This window comes from Coturnix japonica, chromosome 4, assembly GCF_001577835.2.
Source record: "Coturnix japonica isolate 7356 chromosome 4, Coturnix japonica 2.1, whole genome shotgun sequence".
In the NCBI taxonomy this organism is placed as follows: Eukaryota; Metazoa; Chordata; class Aves; order Galliformes; family Phasianidae; genus Coturnix; species Coturnix japonica.
The window spans coordinates 51,120,049-51,142,239 of NC_029519.1; the positions used below are offsets into that span (position 1 = coordinate 51,120,049).

Below are 22,191 nucleotides of genomic sequence, written 5' to 3' on the forward strand. Positions count from 1 at the left end.
TACAATTTTCACCTTCCTGGCAGAGCAAAGCCACAGACTGCATGGTTTGCCAAATGCACATTAGTCTGTGTCTACATAACAGCTTTGAATTACTGTAGGTCAGAGCCTTGGGATTTCCAAGGCAAGTTTGTTTTGTTGTTTTCTTTTTCAAGTTAATTCTTCTTTTCTTTTAATGACCATTATTTCACAAAGGTAACAGCAAGAAGAATTGCTGCTGAAGACATCAATTGAAAGTTTTAAATGAAAAGCAGATCCATATTCTCCCCAAAAGGGTGTCTACCTGTGGAAAGATCAAAGTGAGATCCACCCACACATCTGGATACTAGCCATTGAAAATATATATGGTTTCCCAGTTTTAAGCTTACCCTTTGCTTTCCTATCCATCACTAACTCCAGGCCAGATCCCACAGAGCAATTTTCATCAGGTAATGGGAGAAGCCAAAAAAAGAAAGAAAGAATAGCATTTGTGTCCTTCACTTTCTCTTCCAGCATCTGGTGGTCCTGCAGGGAGGAAAATCAGGGAACATAACACTGCCAAATTAACAAGCGAGGCATGCTAGGCACTCATTTTTCTGGCTGAGGAGGTAACTTGGAATAATTGTTCTATACTCTATTCCTGTTTGCTGTTATTTGTTTTCCTTTTCCTCCCCCTCAAAGCTTTACTGGTAAAGGAATTTAACTTCATTTGCAGCGAAGGCAAGAGGAAGTTCTCTGGTATTTGTTAATTTCCAGCATTATGTTCTTCTAATTTAATTTCTGTGCATCTCTGTTCAGTGTTCAGGACATAATTGAAGGAGGTGGTTTGTACAGTTCAGTCACCAGCATAAGCCAATTCAACAGCTCACGATAGCAACAAGCAGTTTCAAACAAACTTTATATTCCCAGAGGAGCTGGAACCACAGCATGCCCAATGCTGACTGTACCGTAGTCAAACAGAGAGCCACATAGACTGCACCTACAGTAAGATGCCCTGCAAAACTGAGTTTTTTGACTCTTTCCAATAAAAGCTTCAATCCAACTGCAATCACATCAGTTCTTTCTACTGATTATCGAAGGCAGAGCTACAGTTCTCCTTGGAATAACAGAATTCACTAATAACAAAATAAGTTAAGAATTACAAAGATGGAAAAACACATTCCCATGAGCTTACTACAGGTTTACCCCAAACTTCCCCAACCTCCAAAGGCCACTTACTATTCTGGGATTAAACTCAAAGTAGAAGCCTTTGGAGTAGTGCTTGGCACATTTGCAGATGCACCTTAGCAAAACCAAATTGACAGAACCTATTAAATAAAGCAGTGGTTAGAAAACGATGCTTTGAGGAGGCCAAGCAGACTGAAGCCAAAGAGTAAGATGCTGGCAGGAGGTATTGCGAGCAGATTTTATGTCTTCTATTTCCATTTGAAAAAGAGTTCTCAGCACTGAGATAGGCACACTCAGCCCACACAGACTAATCTGTGCTTTTAAACACAAGCTTCTTGTTAAACAACAACAAAAAGAATAACTCCTGGGCAAGCTGTATATTTTAATGGAACTGTCCTTGCTGTGTGTGTGATATGAAGGCAAATTTGTTTCCCGTCAGCCTAATGGACTTTTGAGATGCAGTTTTTCCACTCCTGTTAATGACTTGTTTCAATGGAGATGAGTGCTCTGTGTACAGCAATGCCATCTTCTGGCACAGTTCCTGTGAGAAAAGGAACTTGCTGAATACCATTAAAAGAAAGCTCCTGTTCTGTGAAAATAGAAACTCAGGCTCCACAATAAATCTCAGATTTTCCCCTTTCCATTGCTCACACTGTATTTGTCGGAGGGACTGAAATAAAGCAGTGAGAATACATGCAGTGCACTGTAGGAGAAAATTAACTCAAGTGGCTCTTAAAGGTGCACCAAGCACACTAACGAGAATGGATGTTGCTGCTGATTCCCACAAATGCTCTGAGGTAAAGCATTGTAACTGAAGTCATGGACATGCACAAAGCTGGGCAATGTAGCAGCCTGGGAAGAAGAACTAGTACTAAACAGAACCAGCTTTGCTGATACAGAAATCCTTTCCCCAGGGATATGCAACCATTTCACACATCTAAATTATTTTTATGTTTCAAGCCAGGAAATCTGCACTATGCAATGACATGCTATTTATATTAAGGAAATAAATAAGGGCTAGAAATGCACGACTTCCTCATAATTCCTGTGCTGACTTTCTCCTGAACTATCTCTATTTGTAATTAGGAAGTACAGTAGGACAAGATTAGAATCAAATGTCTCCCACTGAACCCACACCTACACTTTGTTCTAGAATCTGCAAGGTCAGAACTCACTGCAAGTGCACATCTCAAAGGCTGAACAACCAAGTCAAATCTTAACCAGTTGCACTCTGGAGCAGTAGCTGAAGAAATTATTTATTTATTTATTCACTGTGCCATTTAATTCCCAAAATCCTCCCTAGAAATCAAATAGAAGAAATATATAGTCTTGCATCCGCCAGACTTCAGTAGAAGCTGCCTGAATTATATTTAGGCTACAGTACGAGTTGTACAATACAAGAGATTACATATGTAGAAAACAAAACCAAACAAAAACCACTGCCTGAAATGAATCCTTATGTGTGTAACAGAGCGAGAACTCCAAGAAAACCACTTCCCACAGCAAGCGTATCTAGGGACCCTTGTTCCCATATAGATTCCTGTCACTTAGGTCAAGAGTTGGAGGTTTGCTCTATTCTTTCACATCACTTTTGCTGAACAACTCTCAGCAGCCCTCACTAACAGCTAATCATTCCCTTTCAGAAGTTTTATACTTCATTTTTCCCAGTACTTAGTATTTCAAGGTGAATTTGCTTTCATCAGATTCTCTGCTCTTATTCTGACTGAAATAAAGGAAAAAGTACAGAGGTAGAGCCCACACAGCCAAAGTGCATTTTTTCAATAACTGTTTTTATTTATCAGATAAACTGTTTAAAAGCCAGCCTATCAAAAATAGCAAGACAGTCACTTCCAGGAAAACTATGTAATTACCGTAAGCATCTTCAGTTAATTTGTCCTCTGGACGCATTTACATAAGCTACCACTAACACTACACTAATCTAAGTGGTAAACAGAATAAATAGATGAGGACAGTGGCTCAAAACATGATGCTGAACAGCTGACACAGCTAGGTTTGTTTTTAAGGATCACTCAGCCAAACATTCTGATGGTTTCTGCCTCTGTGAGGAAGGTCAGTCATTCAAATGCTGCCATCACAGAACTTGTTAATCACTAGCATTTTTATTTATTTTTAAATGAGTAACTGGTCCAACTAGCTCAGCTTCTGTAATTCTCAAGCAAAATAGCAAATAGCACTGTTCTTTACTGCTAACACACAACATCTTTAATATAAACAACACTGCAGCTGTGTGACTGATATGAGAACATTGCTGCTGAATTCTTGGAAGCGGAGTGTATGAAAGCTTTCCCTTTGTTTTATTACAGCTGAAATCTTATTTAAAAACTTAGACTGAACCTCAGTGGTTTGGAGATTGATGTATACCGTATGAGGATATCAAGCAAGTTAAAAAACACCTTCTACCTCAGAAGTGGCACATGAAAGTCAATCATGCTTCCAGAAAAGCTGTATGTGGTTGATAATGGATGATATCAACATTTGATAACACACCGGAGCAACACCTAGAGGTGAGAAGGATGCGTATTGGAATGTCTGGGAAAAAGCACAGCCCAAATGCAGATGTCTGAAAGAGTCTACCACTACCTCAGCAATATATTGCCATCTTTCCTCAGTGCAAGACAACAGACAGAAGTCTACCTGACAGGATGCTGCCAAGCAAGATTTGAAATCAAGATCCACCCTCTGATAACTATAAATTCAACTCCTCATGAAATTAAACATGAAACAACAATACAAGATACACCATTCATTTTAGGTTTTGTAGGCTAAACCTTTGCTGGCTCTGGCAAAGCTGCAGTAAGTGAAGCCTTCCCATAGGAATATCCAATGTATGACAAGGAGAAGGAAACTAAACAAATCAAATTATAAAGCACTTAGGGCCAAATGTAGTAATTCTACTGATCAGTAGCTGAATATCTTTTTTCCCAGTGAGTCACCTCTTCAGAGACTGTCCAGCTAAACAACAAGCTAATTTCACACATGTGCCTACAGCTCTTCTCATGCAACAGAGCTGTTACCGTAACCAGAGTCCCTCTTTTGCAAGGGCAGTAAAAGACAAACTGAGGGGAAGAACTGAATGCAGCTCATGGATACACACGCGATATCTGAAATGCATACATTGTTCCCATGTTTGGCTAGTGGAGTTATATGACTACTTCTCTAAAGTTCATGCATCTGAATAAACACAACTGTTTCCCATATCTATTAGTGTCTAAATTCCTCATGAGTAATCTCAACAACATAAAATTTGGAATCAGAACTGAAAGGTTTGTCTTGTCAATTTATGTACAGCAGTAGTTTGTTTCCACTGGCATTTTTGTCTGGCAACAGTTTAAATATAGCAATTCTGGTAGCAACACTTTTTTTTTTCCTTTCTGTTTTTCTTTTTTGAATAGCTTTTCCTTGTCAGAGCAATGCTAACTGGTCTTTCTCACTGTATTTTCAAAATGAAATGAACCACAGCAACACAGCTCCATACAAAGCTTGCTTTTGGGGTAGCGCATGAAGCAGCTCCTGCTCCCTGCCCTATTTCCCAGGTGCTGTGGACACCACATTCACTGTTCTTGGAGCAGCAGCACCACTCCAGCCAAGCAGCTCAGTGGTGAGGTTAAGTAGGATTGTCTCTTTTGCTTGTATGTCCCAATGGCACTTAATTTACCTCAATAAATACATAAATAAATAACTTCCCACCTCTACCTTGCCCTTACAAAGATGCTAGTCTGCCCTTCAAGGAAAAAAGGTTATGCTTGTTGCACCCTCTGTTCTGGATGAAGGAATGAGACACAAATAATTTGAGACATTCAACACGCCTCAACCTTTGCATCGCAGTGTAATGTCTATAAATCAAAACCCACTTAAAGAATAACTTATTCCCAACATGATCACAATTCTAGAGTTGTGATAAAAGCTTCCCAGCAGCTCTCTATAGGTACACTCGAAACAATTCCAGCTCAAACTCAGACACCATCTGACTCCTTCCTTCATCCATCTGTGTGTGAACTGAAACATCACTCAAGACTCAGCTCTCTCATCTCAGAGAACTTCTTCCTCTTCTCCTAACGCAAAGCAGTAACTCACCAGCCACTAGCAGGTGAGGCTAGAACAACAGGACAGTCACTCCTATCAGAGCATCTTAAGTGAGGTCGCTCTCTCCCCCATCAAACGTTTTGATTTGACATTCAGCATTGAAAGCTCGAATGCTTTGCTTCAGTAGAAAGAATGTATCTTTAATAGATTTATAGCTTAGCACTCCAGCCAAAAGGGAGATGAAAAAGCATGTTCTGATACTGGAGACAGATGTCCATTGTGTATGTACTTTTTATTGGTGGGAGTAATTAATTAGTCTGCTAGCCTTTTGAGCTCTGAGTTTTGATTTTAAATAATGGTTGCAATGTCACTTTAATACATCAGCCAATTTTCATTTTTTAATACATGCAAAAAAATTGGGGGGTTTAATGTTTGTTTGCTTTTAATGGTCTGATTCAAGTAGCTAATAGCTTAAGGAACCTTCTTACAGAAATAATTCAGTTACTCCTTGTATATTAAAAAAAGCACCAAAATCTGCCAATGGAATTCCAGATCAACCTTCACATCTGGAAGCTGAGATTTTAGATGAGCAGACCTTTCATTCTCTCTCTCTCCTCAGCACCATCCCCTCCCAGTAATGCTGTATGTATCCTCTCACCTAGAAACAAGCAAGTCTAGCACCAGCACCAAAGGAAGGAAAACAAACAAAAAAAAAAATATATGTAGCAACAGCATACAGTTGGAAACAACCAATTGAGACTTGGTTCTCTATTTTCTAGTTCTACTGAAATGCTATAGTGAGAGTTTAACATAATTCAGGTACACAAGTAGTACTTCCTACACTCTTTAGAACAAAGTCTGCATTGCCCTAAATTGACAAAATTCTCTCACAATTTCCAGAACGTCACATCCACTCCAACATTAAATAGAAATTAATATTTTTTGCAATTTGGTACCTCTGTAATTTGAAGGCAGCAAATGAAGCTCTTAAATATATCAGCAGATTTAAAATTAACTCACTGCAAAGATAAATCTGGGTTCCAGGCAAAGGTTCACTTCCATCTGCCCAGAAGAAATTTAGAAGCACACCAGGGGAGGCAAGTGCCTTAGTATCAGGCATAAGTAACTTGGATCCAGCAGAACATCCTTGGGCAGCAGATATCAGCCACAATCAAGAAGTGATCACAGCCTTGCCTGCTGTGCATTAAGTCTCAATTTCCCAGGGTAGGCCCCTCTGACACTGAATAAATCAGCCTCATGTATCACTGTCATTCGTTCATTTTCTCTATCCCTAAACTAAAATTATTTCTGGATCATAATTACTGGGGAAAAAAATGTAAAATCATTACTTTTGCTGGCAGGTTTTCAATTTTGAATCTGAGCCATGGGTGACCTTGTACAAGTGATCGGTTCCTCTTAGTCACAGAGAATCTCTTATGTGTTCACAGGCTAAGCACAGTGCTCTGAATGGAGAAGTATACACACCTGTGTTTTCCAGTTTGATAGAGGAGTTTGAGAATAGGGTCTAAGGTTACCAAAAAAAAACATCCGTTTATGTTTGCAACACCATTTTTGGTTGATATAAATACATGACCTGCCAATTTTCAAACCGAACATATAAAGTTGCAAGCAGTTGTTCAACTCAAAAATCCTATCACATCTCTTTACCCAACTTTCATAAAAGACTGAAGCCCTTTCTTCAGTCACACCTCATTCACACCGTCATTATTCTGGCTGTAGGTGCATTTGTGTACAATTGTCAAGCATGAAATACAGGAAGAGTAAAATTCCAAAAAATCTCTGCCAAACAGCTTGAGAACTCACTAAGAGCTGTAGCCACTGCCACTGAGCCACTCTGATGCATTAGCTTCACAAAAACATGACCAAGTATCCCACTAGTTTTATGGTTTCGTTCCTTTTTCAATATAATAAGAAAAACATATTAAAAATCAAAATGTTTTGTTTCTATAATATATATTTTAGGGAGGGAGCTATTCTGAAAGCAGTGCCTCCTGTGTTATTACATTGACCAAGGACATCAGAGGCAGATGTTGGAAGTAGGGCAGCAGAGGCTGAACCTCCCCCCATTATTCTATTCCACGCAGTTGCTATATGATGGTGTAAAGTGAAAATAATATGAAGATGGTAGAAGGATGGTGACAAATATTCAAAAGATTATCTATAGAAAAAACTCACCAGTATAGAAGCCTTCAGCCTGGCTGGAAAACACTGAGCCTACCTCCACAGAGGAGCAATCTCAAAGAGATGCTGCCTTAGTAGTGGTCAGCCCTTAAATGAAGTCTAGGGGTCAAGCTCCACCCCTTCCTGGAGCACAGCTAATTACTCTCACCTGTGCTCCCATAGCTGACCCAACACCTGCCTCAGCTGATTAATCAGAGGTTCAGGCTGTGATTACCAGTTTCCCATACAGATGGACAGCAGTAGAGAGGCAGTCAGACATGGAAGTACATATGAAGAAAAGGGGTACCGCTGGATTCCTCCATGCCAAAAAGAAAAAATAGCACCCACTTACATTCATTGAAACTTGCTGAATGTTGATGGAGACCAAACAGTGGTCAGCAGTTGTGGCAAACTGTTGTGAGCATGGCATGCAGGCTCTTGTTCACTGCTGACAAAAATGCTTAGCTAACACTGGTGGCTATGTTGAAAAAGTGTTTTGTAGCTGAGAATTTGCTCTATCAAATACTGTTATTGTGCTCTTCATAGCTGTTGTGGTTTCCATGGAAATAAGCAGGAGGCATCGCTTTTGGAGCAAGATACTCACATGCAGCCCAAAACAGTCCCCCTTTACTCAGTGCAGCCAAGACAAGCCAAAAGTCTCAGACTCCCATGTCTTATACAATGTCTTCCCCCAGGGAAACACAACAGTAGAAGACAAGGATACAAAGGCTCATTTGGGGATCTGACAAAGCACACACTGTGGAAAACCAGACTGCAGCCCTGTTCCTCTCACTACATTTCAACTAGACAAAAATCTAACCAGCTGGTGCTTTCAGCAGAGTTAAGATTCTCATCTTTCTTTGTCTCTTATTTTTAACTGATACAGGCACCAATATAGATATTCCTCTACATCTACAGACTCACAGAGGAAAGGAAGAAGTCTTTTTAATATAAATGATGTCCACATACAAGAGTACTTTCATTTTTGGCAGAGTATAAGTCCCAGTCAGGGCTACGTTGCATCTCCAGTTAAGTTCATACTGGTTTTCCATATATATGAGGCATACCAAACTGACATGAAGCCCTACATAAACTGTTCTGCAGTACCTGAACATTAGAAGAGAAGCACTTCCCAAAAGTGCAGCAATTTCTATATGCATATTTATGTTCTTCTAAATTTAACTCATATTACATAAAATGATTCTTGCAATTAGAGATTAAACAGGCTTTGAGTGAAATAGATAGTAACTAACATAACTAAAAATGCAACAGAAACATCACCTTCTTTAGTTATTCCTTGGCTGCTGCTGGGTTTCAGGTATAAAAAAAGCCAATGGCTCTGCTGCCATAGTCTACGTTACCATGGTAAGTGCTCTGCCGTAGATAATTCCATCTTCCTACAAAGACCAAAAATATATATTTGTGTCATCTCCAAAAGCGAAAATTTGATTTACTATTCCCATATCAGAATATGTTTCTGAAAACATATCTATCTCCATAACTGCATTTAAGTGAGGATTATTAAATAACACTTACTGTTGATGTTAAAGGAGAGTTTAAAACAAAGATTCTAGAAACCTCCCATTTATAATATTGTCATTGATTTCACAGTATTTGCTACTTTCTCTTGTAATCCTTTTAACTTTTTACAATATTAAAAACATCTTCAGAGTGCCTTTAGCCAATATTTTCTATTTATTTTCCTTCAGACAACAGTTCCGTCGTGTGCTACCAAAGCTGCTTCATGAGAAAATAAGTCTAGAAGGTTCGCTGCAGTTTCTTCATGAGGTGTAAAAACACTGGTACATGCGCTTCCTAATACATCTTTCAAAACATATACTACCAAAGCAGAAGAATGGATATCGAGAAAACCTTCATTTATCTTTTGATAAAAAATAAAGTAAAATGATATTGCTCTCTTTTCAACATGATCATCTGAGCCTCATACAGCGTGTAGTCCACAGCCAAGGCATTTTCAACAGCCTTCTTCAGAACATACATTACTATAAAATAAGTTATCTCAGGAGTTATTCAGCAAAGACACCGTGCTCTGCAATAGTGAGATACTCCACCTGCACACACTTCCACTTCTGAACTGAACGTTCAGGTGGTACATACAAACCCTGGAAATTCCATCTGAAATCTATCTGTATTAGAGTGAACACCCATCAGTACTATTTATATTACCTTTAACATGCTTCCATTGTATATCAAAAGGTATTTTGCAACATAACTTCAAACCTCTTACTGTGAATAATCACTGACAGCTAATTGCACACATAGAACTGAACACGCATTTACAACACGTTCTTTATATAGACCTGAAAACAGCTGCCTCTAAATGAATGCAGATTTTGTGACCTTCTCAGAAGTACCACAGACTAATAAGAGATTCTACGTTGCAGCTGAAACCAATGTGACCAGCTGTCCTCAGTTCATTACAAGATAGCCATAATGCTGGAGTGAGAATTGCTGCAGGTTCTGGGATTTGTTTGTCACAGCAGAAGTACTGTAGCAACCTGAAGAGTTAGCTAGAAGCTTCTTCTTGCAGTACAAGGCATTTCTAGTTTTAAAATAGATAGATCATAATTAGTGTCAGAGCCATCAGGCCATTCTATTATTAATCTCCAAAAATCCTATGATGCTGTTGCTCAGCATTTCTTTTTCTGATTGAAATGAATCTTCCCATGAAGTCTACAGAACCTAAATAAATCAACATCAAGCATGCAGCACACCCAAACTTTTGGTGGAAGCTGTTACAGGGAAGAGATGTGCACACTATGTTATTGCCTAAGGGTGATGCAACAACAAAGCTCAATGTCAAAAGCTACAACAGGCACTAATCACACTGCATCTCAGTGGGACTACATGCAGACTAGAAGCCGGCTGCCTCCTCAACTCCCAGCTGCTTCAAAGGACTGATTTTCTAAAACACGACTATAATCACACATGAGCAAAACTTGAAAAGGCAAGCCAGCTGCCTCTCATAGATGTAGAGGCCAACTTCAGGTAAAGGTCTAGATTCACACATCCCCCTCAGATATGGGCACCATGAGCAGCAGGCTGACAGGTGCACAGAATACCAGACTATGTTTAGTTGCAACTGAGGCTGCATCAGGTCACGCTACATATATATGTTACTACATATAACCAGAGCTTTTTACCCCCGCCCACCACCACCCTCACAGATGAGGAAGTTTGCATCTCATCTCTACACTGCATTGCAGAAAATGCCATTAGAAATGAGAGAGCTCCAGTTTCACCAGGTGCAGCTAATAATGCAAAACCTTGTCAAGGATGTATGTTTTTGAATCCACTAGTGCACCTGGCTGCAAAGACAATCAGAAAGCTGCGAAGCCAAGCCTGACCAGCAAAGAAACCTTAACTGGCATTGCACAGCACTCCAAGCTGTCCAGTGGGGCTGTACCAACTGCAGCTGTGCCAGATGTATGTGCTACTATACACAGATCACCCAGAGAGCCCAAAGACACCATAAGAAGTGCGCAGTAAGAGACAGAGGCCTTTCAGCTGCTGTGCTCTCATGGAGTCTGCAAGAAAATTCTAAGTCCACAGTCAGACAGGTAGAGAGGTTAAGGCTTCTACCCTTAGACCCAACAGAACTGTGACAGCACAGTTCAGACACAGATATGAAAACCAGGAACAAATAAGTTAGCTGCCAGGAGCAGTATTGCTCTGGGTGATTAGAAGTTATCACCCATTAGTGCATGCTAAGCAAGCAATTTCATGTCATAAAAATAGAGCATCGATTGATTTTCTATGGAGCCCGCACACTGACTTATCATGTCTTAAGAACAGATCAAAATCTTGTCAGACAAAATACTTCATACAGATTTCATCCACATTTGCTTTACTAAATATAGATTCTCTCCTTAGAGCTGAACAGACAGAAAGGAATGTAACCACTCAAATCAACAGAAATTTTGCACATGTACTTTTACATTTAAGTGTTTGTGCTCAACACCTCTTGTTCATTACCTGTTCCGACTTACCCAGCTGCCATTGGAAGAACTGTAATCTTTCCCCCTTTTGCATTTTAAGGTCACAGAAATTTAAGTTCTTCTGTTGTTCATGCTCGAGTTTCTCTAATTGCATCCTCAGAACTTCAATATTACTATTAAGAAAAGTTGGTTATTTTTCTTATCCGGGGGCAGGGGGGATGGAGAGATGGAAGAGGTTCTGTTTTACCTGTTTTAAACCAACCATTATTCTGGGATGATGGAAAAGCCCTTCATACTCATGAATAAATTACCAGCTATTCCAGAAATACATCCACCTTTTTTTTTTTTTTTTTACTAAATTTCAAGAATCTGAATTTCCAAGATAAGAAATGAATTTTCACTCAATTTATTATTACTTTTTGCAATCAAAAGCACAAAGAAAAATGTGAAAAACAAGACTGGTATATCAGCAAGCAAACTGTTGTAACAATTAATACTAAGCAAAGGTTTGCTGAACATAAATTTACCCCTGCAGTGGTAAGGCCACACACATACCAGCTGAGTATGATCCTGTAAAGTGAATGAAACAAGGATCATTTGTAGCAGGAATGTGGATTCTTGCTCTGAAGACATTCCTAAATCCATGCATCTGTTTACAAAAGGATGTAAAAAAATCTCACCTGGCTACTTAAGACTATTCTGAAACTTTCAGCCTTGTAATTAAACATTGTTGATGTAAGGCTTTGAACCAACAGAGGCAGAGGGAAGAGTATTATCTATTATGTCCAACACGTGGCAGTCCTCAGGAACAGTCCACATTGCTCTCAGTGGAACCTGCAGAAGGTTGTGCTGACACGCGCTCACTTAGGGGGCTAAAAATAGGACTGCAGTGGCATCTTTCCATCAGTTATTGTCCCCTGGAAAATCACATGTGCTTCTGGTTCCTCGTGAGTGACACAGATCAGACTAGAAAAAGAGGCATCAACCCTAGTTTCTGGTTTCAAGTATACTCCTATGTCATTTGTATCAAAGAATCCTAAAATTGCTGGAAACACCCACCTCATTAAGTACCAGCCAGCCACAAGACAGCAGAGAATGCATACCAAGACAGCAGTGAACCCAGCAGTAATTCAGGGTAGAGCTTTTCCAGTATAAATCTGACTGCTAGGAAACAGTGCTCGTAAACAGCCTCATTAGAGGTCGGTTCAGATACAAAAAGCTGGTTGTATGAAATCCAAGACCAGATTACTCATGACATGATCTGGATCTACAGCTCCTCCAGGTTTGCAGTGTGACAAGAGACACACATGTGGCACGTGATGCCCTGTCTGCTGTCCCAGGCAAACCAACAGCCTTTGGCTTCTGTGCACTGACCAGCTGCTCCTCTCGGCAGGAACTAAAATATCATCTTGAATCTAGGCCAAGATATCAGCATCCAGCCAGAGCAAGTTTGGACTCGCAGAGAGCTCTTGCAGACTCACAAGAGGATCCTGCCCCTTTCCCTGACAACTTCACTGTCACACACACATATACGCACAGCACATGAGAGGGAACCGCAGCCATCCACTGCTGCTGGAACGAAACCCGCATTCCTGAGCAGCAGCAGCTGAGGGTCACAGATGACCAAATATTGGCAGTCAGTCCACACTGAGAGGAGGGAAAGCTAGATTTTAGAAAGATACAATAACAAACAAAAGCGTCTCAAGAGGATTCATGGAGCTGCAACACAGGAACCGGCATACAAAGGATACTTCAGAAGAGTTCTGCTCATGTGATCACAAGGCCAGTTACAAGTAAAGCACATACACAGAAACATTAGTACAGCATTCATTGCCTCCTCCTGGAGGTGTACAGCAAGAGGAGGCAATGCTGAAGTTGTTTTAAACCAATGAGTTTGGTTGCATGGTATTCTTAATGGTGTTAGAAGGCATGAAATGGAAGTTATCCTCAGCAGAACATAAAGGTCACATTCAGGTAAGGACCCTAGAAAAATAAAAAACAAAAACAAACCACAACCTTTTGAAAGACTGCACAAGAAGATGAATCAAGTCCGGATACTCTCAATGTTTTCTGAAGTAAGACCACAAAACAGTACTCCACTATCAGACCTAATATAAGGGACAACATCATTTACAGCGCTGTTCTATTAGTTTGAAACTGGTCACTTTGAATGCTTTCAGTGCATTCCCATCACTTGGTAACAGCCCATGAAATGCAAGTTCTCCAGCTGGATGCACAACTTGTGTCAAGGTGTCCCACACCTTTTCCTTGGTTGACAGGACTTGAGATCACACCCCATATCTTCATGTCATTCTGTGCCACACACATACACCCCACAGGAAGTAACGGCACTCAGGGCAGTCACATGAACATATTCATGCACATGTTAATGTTTTAACCTGCTTTGCAAATAACAATCACCACAGAGGTCAAATACTTCTCCAGTTTAGTCTACTACCAAGAAAAAATAATCTAACATCTTACGTTAATTGTGATCTTCAGAGCCCTTCAATTTAGCAGTACTGAACATTGTGCCTGATTTAAAGACTTCAACAAAGCAAATTGGGTGCCTAAAGGAGCAACAGTAGTAAAGGAAACAAAGAACAGCATCATAGTTTCGTCATCACCAGCTCGGACTTCAGCATTACCAGCTCAACACAGGGAAACCCACTGCAGAGTCATGTGAGCTCCACAAGAGAACCCCTTGAACTCTTCCTCCCCAGATATACCATCTTTAAACACACCGAGAATCTTAATAAAATAATGAGGCCATTTATAAATAAAGTTTAATTTGAGAGGTGCATTTTATAAAGCTTCTTACCCCTTTTCAGGAATCACAAGTTAAACTCAAAACCAGCACAACTTCTGGAAACCTGCCTCAGTTATCAGTGGTCAAAGCACTGTTGTGAAAGGGAAGCCCTAGAAGTGGGAGGTCAGCAGACTGATCTGATTGCTGCCAATTTTTGTGCACCAGCGGAGCTGAATATGAAGAGTTAATAAGGCAAACACTTTTTGAAAGTGTTTCACAGGGATTTTAGATGAATGAATCCTTGTTGCACAAACAAAGATTCCTTTAACATAGGAACTGCCCCATTGCATACTGTACCCCCAGTACTCTGTAGGAACAGTCAAGTTCTGCAGATTAACCAAAATACTTCAAGAGAGGACAATCCAAATAAGAATAAAACTGTACAAACGGGGAGAGCCAATAATGGTGCTGTAAGCTGTGCAGTCCTATAGCTCAATGCAGCTCATTTTTTTTTCACTCAGGCAATCTCAACTGTGAAGTACAACTTGACTTGAGCTTTAACTTGATTAAACCTAAAAATGCAGAGCATGTGCACGTAATTAGTACCAGCAGTTATGTCACAGGAGGAAGGAAACATACATAAACATTATTCTAGGATTCTATTAGTAGACCTACAGAAAACACATTTTTAAACAACAGCCACCAGAGCTCTCGGGATTTTAATATTATGTTTTGAGGCAGTGTTAGAGTAAACTGCAGCTCTGATATTGTTGCCTTAATCTCATTAGCAAAGCCACTGTATTACTGATGTTGAATGTCTGCTGAGGATTTCATAACCTCTAGCAGAGATCAGACATGCAGTACATTATTGGAAGAACATTAGGATGTCAGGCACTGCACAGGAATCACAATAATTAGCAGTGATCATCAGAAAATGAATATTTTTGTTCAGCTGAAAGATGAACTTGACTGCATAAAACATTTGCAGTCCTGAAAAATCTGCAGCTCTGCATCTTTAACCCATCTGCACAGCATTACTTCTTACACTATCAGTGAGTAAGGTTCAGCTTTCAGTACTAAAAGTCCAGCAGAAATTTTGCCACACTGTTTCAGCCACATTCTTACACTATTTAAAAGAAGTATACCCAGCTATGGTTTTTAAAAAGGATACAACTAAAGCGCCTATCTTGAACCGTACGTCCTGCTAGGTAAGATGGCCAGTCCTAAATTCCCAGCGAGGACAGTCAGACGCTTAAGAAACGAAAGGGGGGAGGATGGGAGAAAGGACATCAGAACAGAACATGCAGTGTTTAGTCAAGTCGAGCTTCTGAAGTTCATTCGGGAGTTACTATTTTTAAACACAATAGAAATGCGTACCAACAGAAGGGCAGGAGGCCCATCTCTGTACTCCCATCATCAGCAAAGCATATTCACCATTCAAGGAGTGCATTCTCAGTGATCACAGCTTGAGATAGATGCCTTAGGGGAAGCTCAGACATCGAAATTGTTTCTCTGTCTCTAAACGTACAGCATTTTTATTTGTTATGGCATACAGCAATACCACATGCAGGACAATATGAAAGAAAAGCCCAGTAAAATGCAGGATGTGGTCCCAGTCAAAGGGAGCTCTTCTGGTAGGAGCACAGCCCTAAGGCAGCCCAGCCATGAGCAGGGAAAGCTCTATAGCCCATTGCAGTGCAGATACCAGAGTACACACACAGCCACCTCACCCCAGGGCTGCCCAGAGCATGCCCTCACAGGAACAACCAGAAACAGAGACTGCCACAAAGCTAACACAAAGAGATACAGCCCTGCCTGCAGGAGCACCAATGTGCATCGGTCCTATACAGGAGAGAAACTTCCAGAAGGTGAGCAGTCTTTGGCTCTGGCCTGCTGGCTTTCTGGTGCTGGGGGCAGCCCATCTCCTGCAGGCAGCAGGTCTCCCCCAAGAAGTTGTTTCTGCTTAATAAATACCAACACTTCTGGTTTTATAAGTTCAGGTGTAAGTCATAATATTTGAACAATCCTTGCCTATTTTCCTTCCTACTTGGTTTAGATGCCCTTGATATTACACATACCTACTGCAGCTGACAGTATTTACTAAACTAACTTAGTTTAGAAACATGTTTAATACTCTCAGACAGCCCTGGCTCTGGGACTTCATTTACTTTTTTTCTTTCTTCTTTTAGCCCTTCCACATTCTTTTCTATAAACCAAGAAAAGACCACGCTGGAACAGTGATACATTTTCACTCACCATTTCTGCATAAATCAGAACTCTCCAATGTAGTCCCCTCCTTTTGGAATCTTCTATGTCATCAAAAGAAACTATTAATTTGAAGATATGAAGCATTTGCTGTGATTTTGAACATACAACATTTTTATCCTGGAGAATTTTTGCTACCATTTTTTTTTTAAAGCTGCAGTACCTCTATAACCTTCCTCAGGATTCTTCATTGCTTTGAGGATTCAGGTGACTGAAACACGAATGCTGAGCTGAGCTGTAAGCTTCCCATCTATCCTCCCTGGTATGCCTTGTGTGCAATCCACTGTGACATACTCTTTCACAGCATGATCATTAGTGATTCCGTAAGTGACTGCTACACAAAGCAGGCATTTACAGAGATTTCACCTCCCTTATACGCACACACCTCTCCTTCACGGACTAGATGATCTCTGTGCAGCCCAACCATATGCAAAAGCCCAGCCCCCAGCAGACAGGAGAACTTTGCAGGGGTGAAGACTTGGAGGCAGAGCTGCACCTTTAATCTCTGCTTGCAAATTCCCTCCATGTCTGGGAGGGAAGAAAGCTTTCAAAAATAACCATTTCCCTTTCCTTGATTATGGGCCTTAACAACAACAAGAAGAAGTATGGCAGAAATATGTTTGTTATTCTACAGTGTGTCATCATATATTGCAATTCAGCTCCTAGGGTCACTTTAAGCCTTTTTCTATACATCTCAATTCAGCGTAAAGGACAGACACAGAAGGTGACAGAATTAACATTGCACAGCTCTTAATTCTATTACCTTGTAACTACTAAGCACTTGACTTTGCAACCAAAATAACACTGCAATACAGTAATTCTTGCGTATTACCTAGACACACATAGTCATTTACATACTAACCATAATTATCTTTCCCTACATCAATCCACACCCATTACACATTGTTCCATAACTTAAAAATAGTGAGAAGCCATTTTTCTAGCACACTTTTTCCTTTGATGCGGCATACACAGTTCGTAGATGCATAAATGTTCACTGTGGTGGCTGCTCTCTTTACTCTGCGCTGTGATGCATTAATTTTACTATGCTGCTTTTCAAGTCATTTGCATTTTGAACAAATTACTTCTAATCCTCAATAGTAGCAGAGGATAAGATTAAAAATAAGCGTGAATGGAATTAAAGATTAAAAATATCATTGAAAATGAAGAATTCAAACCAATGTAATTTTTTGAAATTAGAATTCCCGTGCCAGCAAAGATGTGAAAGGAAGCATCATCCTACAGTCCCACACACCAGCTGCAGTGTCCCTGATAGCAGATTTTTGCCAGCCTCTAGGTGGAGGCCTCACACCAATCAGACCACATCTGTTTGTCTCCAGGTGACCCCACAGCCTGCAAAGCTGTGTCCTTTCAGCAGAGACTTTCTGCTCCTGCATCCAGGAGTCACTAATGGCACAATACATGAGACCAGACAACTCTGATTTCCAACCATTTAAACTGTGCTGGGGAACCTTGGCTCCCCCAGGTCTACTACCAAGGTACCAAGTAAATTGTGAAAGTCTCACATTCCCCTTTCTTCAGCGTTCAAGCTAATTTCTCGCACTCACTGATTCACAGGGCCATTTTGCTATGGAAAGGTCCTTGGAGAAACAGAATGGCAGATCTGCTCTGTATCCTCCCACCCAACAGCAGCACTCTCCTCCTGAACACCGCGGTAGATGCTCCCTCTCCAGGTTCTGGTTCTCATTCCAAGTCTTAGTCTGGCAACACAGAATCCTTATGTCCTTTGAATATATTTGGATTGCCCAAATTCTGCCATATTTGGGGGAAAAAAGGACAACAACAGAGATTGTGCAGAAAGAAAGAGGACTGTCAGTTCCAGCCATCATTCTACAGGCAGTTCTCTTACCCAAGGAGAACTGTGTGGAATAAAGGGATTTCAGGCAAACAACAAGGGCATCATCGCATTGGGAATATCACCATGTAACTGTCGTATATCGCTCAGTGATAAGCAACTTTGATTGAGATGAGTTAAATCACAACAGAAGACACTCACCTTTGTTTTTAATAAGAAGCAATGCATTAACATCAGTGATATATTTGTTCACATTCAGAGGTATAACATGATAGAGTACCTATGTGGCAGCACCAACCAACATCCCAGTCTTTCCCTTCAGTTCTGTTTTTATTGGTTTGTTTCTTCTACAGACCGTGTGTTCTGATGCAGGACACTTAATGCTTGTTTTGGAAATGTTGAGTTTATTAATATGGTTGTATTTTTTAACATGAAAAGGTGTGTTTGAATTCCTTTCTGACAACAGGAATAAAACCCTGGCAGACAGAAGGAATAATAATGTAAATAACACATGACTACTAACATGGGCATAACACCCTATCATAGCCATAGTTCAGAAGTACACCTGCCGAGTGATTTCTATCTAAAGTAATTTAGAATAATTCTAAATGTAGACAGGACAAAATGCACAGGATGGCAGTAAAACAGCTGCAGTAGTTTTTCACAAGCAACTTTCACATATTAATAGGATTTTACATTGTCATTTCACTCTCGTGTAAAATGTGTAACATGATGAAAAGTCATTCCATAATGCTAAGAAGCAGCAATCATCCCATTGAGCCATGCAGCAGACACAAGGCTACACTGCATGCACAGCACCAGGTCTGCTCTCAGGGCCTTCAGCTTTGCACAGCCAATGACATGCAGGCTACTGGGACCGTAAAGCCAGTCGTGCCCGACTCTGGAATCACACACATGAAAGCAACTGCTTGGCCTGGCATGGCTCCCCCTCTTCCTTCATCTTCATCAGCAGTGAGCGGCTGCTATTAATTGCTATTAGCAGTGATAACCAGTTGCTGCTAAAAATAGGTCAGAGGAAGCACGGTGCTGCCCGTGCACTCAGGATCCAAGTGCTGTCAGGAGAGCTGATGGCTTACAATGAGCGGGACCTGGACAAGGAGCAACTCGAGTCATCACTGCGGGTCTGGTCGCTGCATGCAGTGATCCCACCGAGCTGCTCCCACACCAAGAGCCAGCTGCGTGGGGTCTTCACGGCCAGGCCCTCCCCGGCCATTACCTGCAGCTCCTTCCAGCCCCTGTATCCTGCCGGTGCCCCACACAAAGGCCGTTCAGCCCCAGCTCCCTGCACACCATGGGGCTGAGCCGGGACCCCACATCTCCTGGTGGGCAGCACTGCCACAGCCAGAGACGAAGGAACAGAAAGAGCAAGGCGGGATTTATATCTGGATTTCTGTTTGAGCACGTACACGGCACGATCATCTGGCCGCTCATCGGGAACCCTCCTTTACAACAGCGTTTTATTGATTGATCTGAGCACAGTGACACAAAAGACTCAGCACGAGGAGCAGCCGCAGAGCCCACAGGGGCATTCGCTCGGGGATGTCCCTCAGAGCCTCCAAATGCGATAGCGGCTCCAAATGTAAATCAATGCAGCACCGCTCATCGCGCTCCGTTAGGTGCATGCGGCACGGCCGATTACTGCTGCATTACGCCGGCAGGGCCGGTGTTCCCGGGGCTCCCCCCCTCAGCGGCCGCGGTAGCTCACGCAGGTGTGTCCGACAGACGCCGGCTGAGGGGCGGCAGGAGGGAGGAGCTCAGCCCGTACCCGACGGCGCCGCCCGCCCGCAGCAGCCGCTCCCCCGCACCTGGGGCGGCCGTTTCTCCCCTCCGGAGGCCGCTACCCGCCGCTCGCGGCCCCTCCGCACCTGTCGCCCGCGTGCTGGGGGTAGGGGAGGGGGGCACGGACGCTCGCGTGGCCGGGCACCCACCTGGCGAAGGCGCGGCGGGCCGGCGGGGGGCGAGGTCCCGCCTCCCGGCGCGGGGGGCGCGGGGGCGGCCATCTTCTCGCCCCGCGGCTCCTTCCCGCCGGCGCCCGCCCCTCTCCTCAGCCCCGCGGGCGGCGGCGCCCCGTGGCCGACACCATGCCGGGGAGCCCGGCCCGCCGCCCGCCCGGCCCCGGCACGGGGAGAGCGGGGTTGACCTTCCCGGGACGGCGCCCGGTTCCCCGCGCCGGCGGGTGGGTGCGGGCGGGTGGGTGCGAGGGGGAGCGCGGTGCCGGGCGGCGCGGCGGGGTGCCCGCAGCCGGCGGCGGGTGCGGAGGAGGAGGAGAAAGAGGAGGAGGCGGTGGAGGAGGAGGAGGCCGGGCTGCCGATGAGATCATGGACAGCTCCGAGACGAGCGGGCGGGAGGAGCCGCCTCGCACCCCACACACGCACCGCTGCCCATCGCTCGCCCCGCAGAGCAACGCGGTGTCTGCCAGCGTTTCGCAGTGCGTCACAGCACAGGTAGAGCTCCCAGCTCAGCTCTCGGCCATTACGGGGGTGAATAAAGAGCTGCTCTTCACGCTGACCAAAGCTTGGAGGGCTCAGCAAAGCAGATGCTTTAATATTTGTTAGAAGTTTTGGGTATGCGGTGGGAAACAAGGCAGTAAATATGAGCATGTTGAAGGCAAGTGAAGAGTGAGAGATACGAGGCTGTCATGCAAAGAGCGGTTGCAGTTTTCAAGCCTGCCCGAGGGGTCTGCACGACTTCCTATTTAATTGAGTGTTATGATTTTTCAAGCATCTTTGGAAATCCCTGCCAAAGTTTACAAGCCATCAGTTTGCATGCCCAGCTTTGGAGAACAGCCCGTTTTATCCCAGCACACGGTGCCAGTGAGACCTCGATGAAGAAAACCTCTTTTCTGCTCAAAGGACTGAGCTTTGTGACTAGGACATCTCTATTTCTAACCTGCCCTCATGTCCTCTGTTACATTCTCTCTATGCTTTGATACTATCTCTAATATTGTCTCATTCCTTATTGAAATCTGCAGGTACTGGATTAAATCCACAGCCTGCCAGCAGACTGTTAGCCTTATTTCTACCATTTAATGCACGCTGCTGTGCCTGGGGGTTAGAATCCCCTATTAAACACAGCTTTGCCCTTTTGCAGACTTCCACTTGGGCAGCAGTTTTACACTCCACTTCTTTTTTGGGTGAACAGACTGTGAGATTCATACAAGCAGATCTTTTTGCTGAAACAGCCAGTATCAGGCCATAGTGACCCTACCACCACCCTCTGATCGGCCTCTGCTCCTCAAAGCCCCTCAGGATTTCTCAAGTGAAGTGTTTTGGAGCAGCAGTGCTTCAGCCCCGAGACACAGCAGCTGGGTGGAAGATGAATGAGCTTGACATCACCCTTGTCAGCCTAACGCTAGGGGTGCGATGCCATGGCACATGTATGGATGTTCTGCTTTCACACCAGTGTCAGGCAGAGATGAAATTGCCCAGTGCCCTGCATAGTGCTGCAGTGAGCAGTACTGCCCCTCGTTTCTTGTGTCCTCTGTTTCTTTCAGTCTAGGAGCAGCTGAGCTCCCCCACTCTTCTTTGTAGCAAGGCTCCTTCAGATGGGCCTCAAACTACCCTGACATCACATGGCTTTGAGTCACATCTCGATAGGCCTTAGTATTGAAGTGCTCTTGTTCTGCCCTAGGGTCAGCACCCTTCCTCCTCTTGGTTTTGGTGCTGTTTTTAGAATGAGGCCTTTTGGTTAGTGCGAGCCTGGGTAACAATGGGAAGCAGGGCCAGCTCCTGCGCCAAGCCATCAGGTCTCACCCAGCTGAGGCACCAGCTGTTCCCAGCTCGTGTTTGCACTTGCAGGAGGTCTTCTCACCACACCTGGTAAGAAGCAGCAAACAGACACTGCACAAAGCACTTGGGAACCAGAAGCCACCTTTCCTAACAAAAGACATTTGAGCCTGCAGCAAGTAGGAGAAAAGAAAGCAAAAAGCAGCCACAGCAGAAAAAAGGGAGAACAAAACAAAGGGAAAAACTTCATGAAGCACAAAGGGGAGAAAGGTACACTGTGAAGGTAGC

The 22,191-nt window shown here is 43.0% G+C and overlaps 1 protein-coding gene across 27 annotated transcripts in view; it reads right to left on the bottom strand.

Moving 5' to 3' along the window:
* Positions 1–20,793, bottom strand: part of ANK2 (ankyrin 2) — a 316,117-nt gene extending 295,324 nt beyond the window's left edge. For all 27 annotated transcript variants that reach the window (XM_032444311.1, XM_032444309.1, XM_032444304.1 and 24 more), the window contains exon 1: positions 20,107–20,793. In XM_032444311.1, coding sequence (XP_032300202.1) covers positions 20,107–20,778 — 672 coding nt within the window. In that variant the 5' untranslated portion in view covers positions 20,779–20,793. The remainder of the gene's footprint in view (positions 1–20,106) is intronic.
* Between the last annotated feature and the right edge of the window lie 1,398 nt (positions 20,794–22,191).